At 38.7% G+C, this 9710-nt stretch overlaps 1 protein-coding gene across 1 annotated transcript; it reads left to right on the top strand.

Moving 5' to 3' along the window:
* The first annotated feature begins 2427 nt into the window (after window positions 1-2427).
* Window positions 2428-5772, top strand: LOC149116258 (tetratricopeptide repeat protein 28-like). The gene is made up of 2 exons (XM_089282210.1): window positions 2428-4721; window positions 5003-5772. Exon 1 carries the CDS (start codon window positions 2560-2562, stop codon window positions 4717-4719), a length of 2160 nt encoding a protein of 719 aa, XP_089138336.1. The 5' UTR covers window positions 2428-2559; the 3' UTR covers window positions 4720-4721; window positions 5003-5772.
* The last annotated feature ends 3938 nt before the right edge of the window (window positions 5773-9710 follow it).

Here is a 9710-nt window from a genome sequence, read left to right as displayed (position 1 = left end):
AGACTCAGTCATTCAACTTTCTAAGCAGAAAAATCGCGCCTGTTCTTTCGCATTCGATGTCATGTGCTTTATTTTCTTAGTGACAACAGCGAAAAACGCAATTGTAAGCAACCTTTGCTCACTAACTTCAGAACAAAAGTGTTTTACATGGCCAGGAGTTGATAACAGAGCTTATTGGCATGATAACCTTCTGACAAGACTTTCGCCTCTTTATATATTTTATGCTGGTAAGATTTAAACATTATCTCGTAATCCGTTAACTTAAGAGTTCCTGGTCCTAAAATGAAGTCAATAATAATGATTTCAAGCTTTGCTTTGCACGGTCCATGCCCAATGTCTTTTATTTTCGAATGAGTTTTATTTTCGATAATTCCAGCATCCGGTCAAAAGTTCGCCAAATTCAAACCCGCTATAATAAATCAATCGAAAGAAAACCTATTTAATAATATTACTTACTTTTCGCCAAGACAAATAAAGCATGATCATGGTAAAGTTGGAAGCCGATAGAATTTTCGTTAGACTTGCCACTGACAGCTAATCTCTACTTTGTTGACACTGGAAACTTTACACTGTTTCTTGCAGTTTTTAAACGCTTTTCATGGAATACAACTGGGGACTTGGAAACCATAATATTCTTGAATAACGCCAGCTATCATTAGCTGATTTTGATACCTTTTATTAACGGAAACACGAGGGTGAATCGAGGAGAACTACAGTATTTTTGTGAACCTAAGCCAAATTTATAATCTGAATCTAACTCCCAAGTCGTAAGAACCTTTGTTACTAGCTATACTAATCAGTATTTTATTGCAATATATCTTGTACTTCCTTGTACATTATCGGCATAACACTTCTTCCAGCATGACGTCATCACGGTTTTCCCAGCGGAATATCCTGAAATAGTGTACATGAATCATAGATATGGTCATTCATTCTCCTAAGAAATTTAGATATGATGAAAAAGCAGTGTTCTTGCTTTGATTTTAGTTTTTTTTTATTTATTTGAACCCAATAAGGAATTTCACTTTCATTTAAGCAATTTAAAGATTAATTGTGTTTTATTACAATTGTGATCCTCTCCGCAGTCGCCATTCTCGTATTTGCGTTTTAAAGTCTCAATTTCTTCTCATAATGGCTTTTTCGAGTTGATCTCAAATTGGTCTTTGCCACACGGGAAAGTTCCACATAAGAGCGCGTGTGAAATTATCAATGAAGTCACGATTGCTTTAGTCTCGGCCTTGTTTCAGTGATGAATAAACTGAACATTGCTAGTACATAGCCGAAGCATTCTCGATTCGCTCGTGGAAGGCCTCGGAATTTGTCGGAGAATGATTGTGAACCGAGCTTGGTAATCTTCGGAAGAAGAGGAAGAAGAAAAGAAGTAGAAGAACTTTATTAACGTGCCGAAGTCGCTAGCATAATATGTATACTAATAATAATTTTCAAAACTCGTCGTCCTAAGAAATTTAGATATGATGACATATTCCCTGTTCCTTGTAAATTAAACAAAATAACACATAACTGCTATAGATGTGAAATTTGATTCTCTTGTCGTATTCACCGTTCTAAGAGACTGAAGAGACTTCCAAAACAAAGGTATAATTTCCTATTTAGTAAAACAGTTTATTGTATCTCTCCGTCACTAAGCGCGCTGTGACTGTTCAATTTAGCGTGCCGTATTCTGCTGTACGACCCGCTAAAATTTAAAACTGCTTTCAAATTGCACTCGCCTCAAGGCTTGTGCTGTTTTGAGAGGATGTTCAAATATCGCGAGTAGTGTAAATGCTTCATTGCTCTCTTATTTCTACGATTACTTATACATATTTTGTTCGGAGCAATACTAATTTGAAAATTTACAATGGATTGAAAAAGAAGTTTTGGAATGAAAATCCAACTGAAGAGATCTTTTCCAAACTAAATAGATTAATTCCGTTAGTTAGCGATTCATGTTTAGTGTGGTAAGGCCGAGATAGGTATATAAAGTTGAGAAAAGTTTGAAAATATTGTTGTAAGTTCTAAAAATACCTGTCATTTTATAGTTGGTCGAGATTGACTTTTTTTCGACGAAATATCTCGTGGAGGATACTGAAAATAGCATTTCCAAGCCTCCCCCACTCCCCCATTACAAAAACCCTGGCTACGGCCTTGCGCACAAAGATTAAAGACATGGCTATAGGCTGCAAAGTTATGTCGCATTTATTACGACAGATTTCTAATACAAGGAACTCATAGCTGCAGGCTAAAGGTTATTTTCTAGACCGCATGTTAATTTTTTTTTAATACAGATTTGTGACTGCACACAGCCAAAGCTTTTCTCATTACAGCTTTCCAGCTCCAATTAAGCAACGAGATTAAAAGTCAAAGTATTATTTTGTTGGTGGTCTAACTGATCTTGTTAACGTAATCAAAATATTTAGAAAAAAACCGGCTCAATTCCAAGTTGGCGATCACGTGAGTAAGACTCAATTATTCGACTTTTTAAGCAGGAAAATCGTGTCTATTGTTTCCTCCCTGGGTGAATATGTCAAGGCAAAAGAATTTTACGACAAAGCACTTGCGATGAGCATGGAAATTGGCTGCCGAGAGGGAGAAGCAGCATGCTATGGAAACCTAGGAGCAGTATTTTCCTTCCTGCACGAATATGTCAAAAGAAAAGAATATTACGACAAAGAACTAGCGATCAACATGGAAACTGGTAACATAGCGAGAGAAATGGAATGTTACAGACAGCTAGTACATGTGTTTACTGAACTTGGTGAAGATGCTGAGGCTGCAGAATATTATAAAAAAGCATCTGCGATCAAAATCAGAATGGAAGATTGTGGTAGGCAACACGAAGCAGACGATTACATCAGCTTAGGAACTATTTCTTATTCTCTTGGTAAATATGGCGATGCAATAAGATCTTATGACAAAGCACCTGCGATCAAAAAGAAAATTGGTGATAGACTGGGAGAAGCAGAATGTCATTCAACGTTAGCTCAAGTGTTTCAAGCCATTAATAATATGGTGAAAGCGAAAGAATGCTGTGAAAAAGCACTTGCGATCGCAACTGAAATTGGTGACAGAGAAATGGAAGGAGTATGTTTTTATGACCTTGGAACAGTGTATGCGTCTCTTGGTGAATGCGTCATGGCCGAAGAATACCTCAAGAAGGCACTTTCAGTAAGCAAAGATATTGGAGACGGTAAAACTGAATTTCACTGCTATTTGTCTCTTACGTTAACGAAGCTATCACAACAAAAGTTGGAGGACGCTTTCTCCTACCTGGATCAAAGCACTGGAAAATTCGAAGAACTGAGAGGACTTGCTGGAGACAGCGATCGATTTAAGATATCCTTTGCAGACATGAACGTTTTTCCGTACCACCAGCTCAGTAGCTTGTTTTGTGACGTTGGAAATCCACGCGAAGCTCTTTATGCTGCTGAGCTAGGACGGGCTAGAGCCCTAGCAGACTTGATGGAAACTCAGTACTCTGCTGAACCAATCATATCAGCTGACCAGCAATCATGGACTGGCATTGAAAATGTCATGAAGAAAGAAGGTAACTGTGCCTGTCTATACATTTCTTATTCTGGAAATAGAGTGTTGTTGTGGATTCTGAAGAAAAGCGGTGCCGTTTCTCTCCGAAAAATCAAAGTGGATAAAAAGACTCTTCACACCAGACTAGGAGAGGTCGCTAGAAATTTGGATGAATTTTTTGCCATCATGGCTAAAAGCTTTCGAACCTTTGGTATTTTACCAGAGGAGCTCTGCGAGGATAGATCTTTCCATGATATTGAATCGAAACTTGATTCTTCACAGGAAGAGAACTTCGCAACTTTGCGACAAGGCAAGGACACTAATGATCCTGAACCAAGTTTAACGTTGTTCTACGAAATGCTCATCAATCCTGTGTCCAACTTACTTGACGAGCCTGAAATCATTATTGTTCCTGATCGCGGCTTGTACCGTGTTCCATTCCCAGCTTTACTGGATGGTAATGGCAAGTATTTAACAGAGACTTTCAGAATCCGCGTGGTTCCTTCTTTGACGACTCTCAAGCTCATTCAGGACAGTCCTGCAGACTATCACAGTCAGACTGGTGCTCTGGTTGTAGGAGATCCTGATGTTGGTGAGGTGATTTACAGGGGACGTCTCAATGAAAAGTTCGTGCCATTGCCTGGTGCAAGAAAGGAAGCAGAGATGATTGGACGACTGCTGGGTGTTCGGCCTTTGTTAGGACAGCATGCAACAAAGCAGGCGGTACTTGAGAGGATAAAGTCTGTGAGTCTGATACATATTGCTGCGCATGGTAATGCTGAGAGAGGAGAAATTGCTCTTGCCCCTCCAGGCTCTACTGCTAGGATTCCTCAAGAAGACGACTATCTGTTGAAAATCTCTGACATTTCCCAAGTTCAAGTGCATGCTAAACTAGTGGTACTAAGCTGTTGTCACAGTGGCCGTGGACAAATTAAAGCTGAGGGAGTTGTTGGAATCGCTCGCGCGTTCTTAGGATCCGGTGCTCGCTCAGTGTTGGTGGCGCTGTGGGCTCTAGAAGACAGAGCAACACAGCAGTTGATGAGTTCTTTCTACGAGAGCCTTGTTCGTGGGAAAAGTGCCAGTGAATCTCTTCACGAGGCCATAAAATGGATGAGAGACAATGGCTTTACCAAGGTTTCCGAGTGGGCACCGTTTATGCTGATTGGAGATAACGTGACATTTGCCTTTGGAAAATAAAGGTAAGTATTCAGTAGCGAAGCAAAATGGTTTGATGATTTTGCTTAGTTGGTCACATGCGCAAGTTAAATTTACTGCGATCAGAACGGTCTCACTGACCCGTATCTTTAAAACACAACATAAATAATAGCGATAGATTTTGGTTTCCATTTATTTGGAGTTAATTTTTAGACCAGGACAATGTTTTGAGTGTTGATCAGATCGCTCGCAGGTAGAAAATTGGAAATTTTGTTGCACAAGCTTAGATATTTTTGAATAATTTCCTTCAATTTTGGTTTTGTAGGGAAGAAATGACCTGATCAATGGACGACTCTATACACACAGAAGTCATGCAACGACCCAACAAACTTTTGCAGATACATTGATTTTCTTTTATGTGCAATGTTTGTTCGAGGTATAGTTGTTCATTTTTCGCCAGCAGCAAAGAAACGGTTTTTGAAGCAGCTGCATGTTTTAAAGTGATTTTCAAGAATAGTCTCCAATGAGTATAAGAAAGCGTTGGTCACGTGAATTTCTTCGAATTAATCGGCGGTAACTCAATCTGTTAGACGACTAAGCCAGGAGGAGTAAAGCTCACTGTCTCATTTAGTGTTGTAAATAGCAGATTTTTTTAACACTTGTCGCGTTCAGGGCAGCAATATTTTTATATACCGTTTGAAATATATTTACCTTTACCCAAGAAGAGACAAAAGAAACTGTTAGAGTGTATCGATCGCGCCTAGTTAAAACTTCATAGACAGAAGCCTTGAATGGTACTTTCTTGCTAAGTTAAAATTAATGGGTGGTAGCTCGATCGGGGAGGGAAGAATAAGTCAGGAGGACTAAAGGTCACTGTCTCATTTAGTGTTGTAAATAGTGGATTTTGTTAACACTTAAGGCGTTCATAACAACAAGATTATTATCTACCGGCGGGTTGAAGTATCTTTTAGGTTTGCACAAGAAGAAACACAAGAAACTTACTGTCAGAGTGTTTCGATCGGGCATAGTTAAAACTTCGTAGAAAAAAGCCTTTGGCGATATTTCCTTTTGTAATTAAACTAATTTCTTTGCTTGTTTGTTTGTTTGTTTGTTTGTTTGTTTGTTTGTTTGTTTGTTTGGTTTAAAAATGGTTTCTTTATAAGAGGTCAATTAAGAAGTCACGTCCAGATTGCCCTCCTTCAGGGTTCCATCCAAGTTGTACAACGAACATTCTCTTTCCTTTAACAAGGGAGTTCATTCCGCCCCACCCACCCCACCATGCGAGGTAACTAAATCTTGGTTAGTTTTGGTAGATTTGTTAGACACAGTCTAGTTTGGTTTTGTCAAATTACAAACACTTGTGTTCATGTCAAAAAGACACCCTCGGTATTTTTGGCATAAGAGAGATCAGTTTAAAGAACAGCTAATCTGTAGCCTGGTCCTGGTATTCGGTTAATAAGAAAACAGTACGCAATACAACGAGGAAGAAAACGAAAAAGAATAGAACGTGAGGAATACGCCCGCCCTGCCTACCCCACCCCTCCCCAACCCTCTTCTTTCGCCCACCGTCTATTAGCCTGTAGTGCAGGCGTTTTCCCTGTGTTCACGATTTAGCGGTATTAGCTCGCGATCGAGTAGATTCGCCGTCATGTTGGTTCAGAAAAAGTGCGCGGGGAAGGGGTTACTCCACTTTCAGCATAACGCCTTTACGTCTCTCCCCAAGCCTCCAGACAGAACTGACCGATCGCGGCTAACGGATCACAAACTGTTCCCTACTTGTTTTATAACAAAGAAATCATCTGGGATGCTTTCTTTCTGACGGCTGGATGCAATAACTGCTGCTAAATTTCGAAGCGTTTCATCCTCTTGGCTTGAAATTTAGCAGGAAGCGTAAACGTTTTGTCACGGATCATGGCAACATACAAGGTTTCATATCTCTCAGATATTTTAGAGGCCTCTGGCGTTTTATTTTGATATTTGCTCATGGTGCCTCATCTGCATGATCCAGACCACACATAAATATGTTAGGTCGAGTTCTTGGCCATGTATTTTTTTACAAAATATTGAAAAAAATATTGAGATCAGATTGGAAGGGACTTTAAAAGAGTGAGCAGGATTCAATCATTCAAATATTTAAGCGGGGAAATCGTGTCTATTGTTTTACATTCGATGCCATGTGCTTTACTTTCATAAGAACAACAGTGAAAAACGCAAATGTAAGTAATCTTTGCCCAATAACTTCTGAACAAAAGATGTTTTACGTAGCCAGAAGTTTACTACAGAGCTAATTGGCGTGATAAACGTCTGGCAAGACTTTCGTCTCTTTATATATTTTATGCTGTTAAAATCCGAACATAATTTAGTATTCCGTTAAATTAAGAGTTCCTTGTCCTAAAATGAAATCAATAATAATGAATTCAAGCTTTGCTTTTTACGGTCCATGCTCAATGTCTTTTATTTTGGAATGAGTTTTGTTTTCGATAATTCGCGCATCCGGTCAAACGCTCGCCAAATTCAAACCCGCCCGAAATAAATCTATCGAAAGAAAAAATTTTAATGATATAACTTATTTTTCGCCAAGACAAATAAAGCATCATGATGGTAATGTTGGAAACGGATAGAATTTTCGTTACACTAGTCACTGACAGCAAATCTATACTTTGTTGGCACTGAAAACTTTACACTGTTTTTTGCAGTTTTAGAACGCTTTTCATTAATCGAATAAATTTGAGCGCTTGCTATTTTGGAGCCAAAATAATATTGCTTGGAGACTAAAACACTCCTAAATAACACCAGTTATCATTCACTGATTTTGGTACCTTTTAATAATGCAAACACGAGGGTTATTCTACGAGAACTACAGCGTTTGCGTGAATCTGAGCCAAATTTAATGTTAATGTTACTCCCAAGCCGTGAGAACCTTTGTCACTCCCTATGCTAATCAGTACTATATTCCGATATATCTTGTACATCCCTGTACATTGTCGGTATAACACTTGTTCCAGTATGACGTCATATCTGAAATACAGCATTTAGGTGAATCAAAGATATGGTCATTCATTCTCCTAAGAAATTTAGTTATGATGAAAAAGCACCGTTCCTGGTTTGATTTTAGTTTTTGGAGAACAGTAATTGAAACAAATTCACAACTCGCTTCATATTTGCGCCTAAAATGTAAGTTAAGGTTCATTTTATGTAAATTAAAGACTAACTGTGTTTTATTCTAATTGCAACGTTCTCGTATTGGTGTTTCGAAGTCTCAATTTCTTCTCATAATGGCTTTTTCGAGTTGATCTCAAATTCGCCACACGCCAAAGTTCCACAGAAAAGCGCGAGTGAAATTATCGATAACGTCACGATTGCTTTATTCTTGGCCTTGTTTCAGTGATGAATAAACTGACCATTGTTGGAACATAGTCGAAGCATCTTCGAATTGCATGTGGAAATCCTCGGAATCTGTCGGAAAATGGTTATAAACCGGGATTGGTATAATCGATCTTCGGATAATTTTCAAACATCGTCGGAAATATCAAGTGGAGAATGCGGAAAATAGCATTTCCAAGCCTCTAGATTTCAAAATTTCTGGTTGAGCATAACCCCAGACTACCCTAGAGACTCGCCCCGCCTCCCCCCCCCCCCCCACCCCCGGCATTACAAAAAACCTAGCACACGAAGAAAAAAGACATGGGCGTGGGACGCAAATTAAAGACATGTTGCATTCATTACTACTGATTTCAACTACATTAGACCGCAGTTTAAACTCTGATTGTGTACAGATTTCTGACCGCACACAGTCATAACTTTTCATATTACAGCTTTCCAGCTGCAAATAAGAAGGAGATTCAAAATCAAGTTATTTATTGCTATTCTTACTCCTCTTGTTAAGGTTACTGTAGACCTTCAAGGTTGCCTTCCGAAAAATACTTTCTTTGTACGCTGCTTTAAATAATGTTTTTGTTTGGGTGGACAAGCGCGAGGCTTTGAACGCAAAACTGACCGCACTTGCCAAACTGAATTACAAGCCCTTGTGTTACCGCGGACATCCAAACTCACTGGTCTATATCACTTAGGAGATGATGGGTAACGAAGTGTGTGAGCCTTTCTCGATCTTTCTATTGGTTGCTTAGTAAATCACTTTTAAAGTTGGACGCTAGAGAATATCGTCGATTTTCTCAAAGTATTTAAAATATTAAGAAACCGGCTCATTTTGAAATTACTAACAGCAGAAATGGCGATAACGTTAGTACTATTAGTACTCAGTCATTCAAATGTTTAATTAAGCAGAAAAATCGTGTCTATTGTTTCACATTCGAGCCATGCACGTGCTTTATTTTCATACTGACAACACTGAAAAAAACAGAAGTGTAAGCAAGCTTTGCTCATTTACTTCAGAACGAAAGTGTTTTACATGGCCAGAAGTTTATAAGAAAGCTAATTGGCGTGATAACCTTCTGACGAGACTTTCGCCAAAATATATGAACTAATTAATGAACAAAATACTCTACATGAATCGTAGATATGGTCATTCATTCTCCTAAGAAATTTAGTAATGATGAAAAAGCGCCGTTCATGGTTTGATTTTAGTTTTTGAAAAAACAGTAATTGAAACCAATGTACCACTTGCTTCATATTCGCACCTAAAATGTAAGTTCAGGTTCATGTTAAGTAAATTAAAAATTAATTGTGTTATGTTTCAATTGTAATCCTCTTCGCAGTCACCATTCTCGTATTGGTGTTTCAAAGGCTCAATTTCTTCTCATAATGGCTTTTCCGAGTTGATCTCTAAGTCGTCTTTGCCACACGTGAAAGTTCCACATAAGAGCGCGAGTGAAATTATTGATGACGTCACGAATTGTTTAGCCTTGGCCTTGTTTCAGTGATGAATAAACTGTACATTGTAAGTACATAGCCCGGAGCATTCTCGATTCGCTCGTGGAAATCCTCGGAATTTGTCGGAGAATGATTGTAAACCGAGGTTGGTAATCTTCGGATAATTTTCAAAACTCGTCGGAAAATCGCCAAAATCTTCATAT

The sequence above is a fragment of the Orbicella faveolata genome, unplaced genomic scaffold (assembly GCF_042242905.1).
Source record: "Orbicella faveolata isolate gen_17 unplaced genomic scaffold, um_ofav_v1 contig_12, whole genome shotgun sequence".
In the NCBI taxonomy this organism is placed as follows: Eukaryota; Metazoa; Cnidaria; class Anthozoa; order Scleractinia; family Merulinidae; genus Orbicella; species Orbicella faveolata.
Note: the sequence above shows the minus strand (reverse complement) of the source record. Positions and strands in the feature narration are given on the sequence as shown.

Excerpts from the sequence above, each read along its gene's own strand:
- LOC149116258 (XM_089282210.1), top strand. The coding sequence starts at position 2,560 with ATGAGCATGGAAATTGGCTGCCGAGAGGGAGAAGCAGCATGCTATGGA.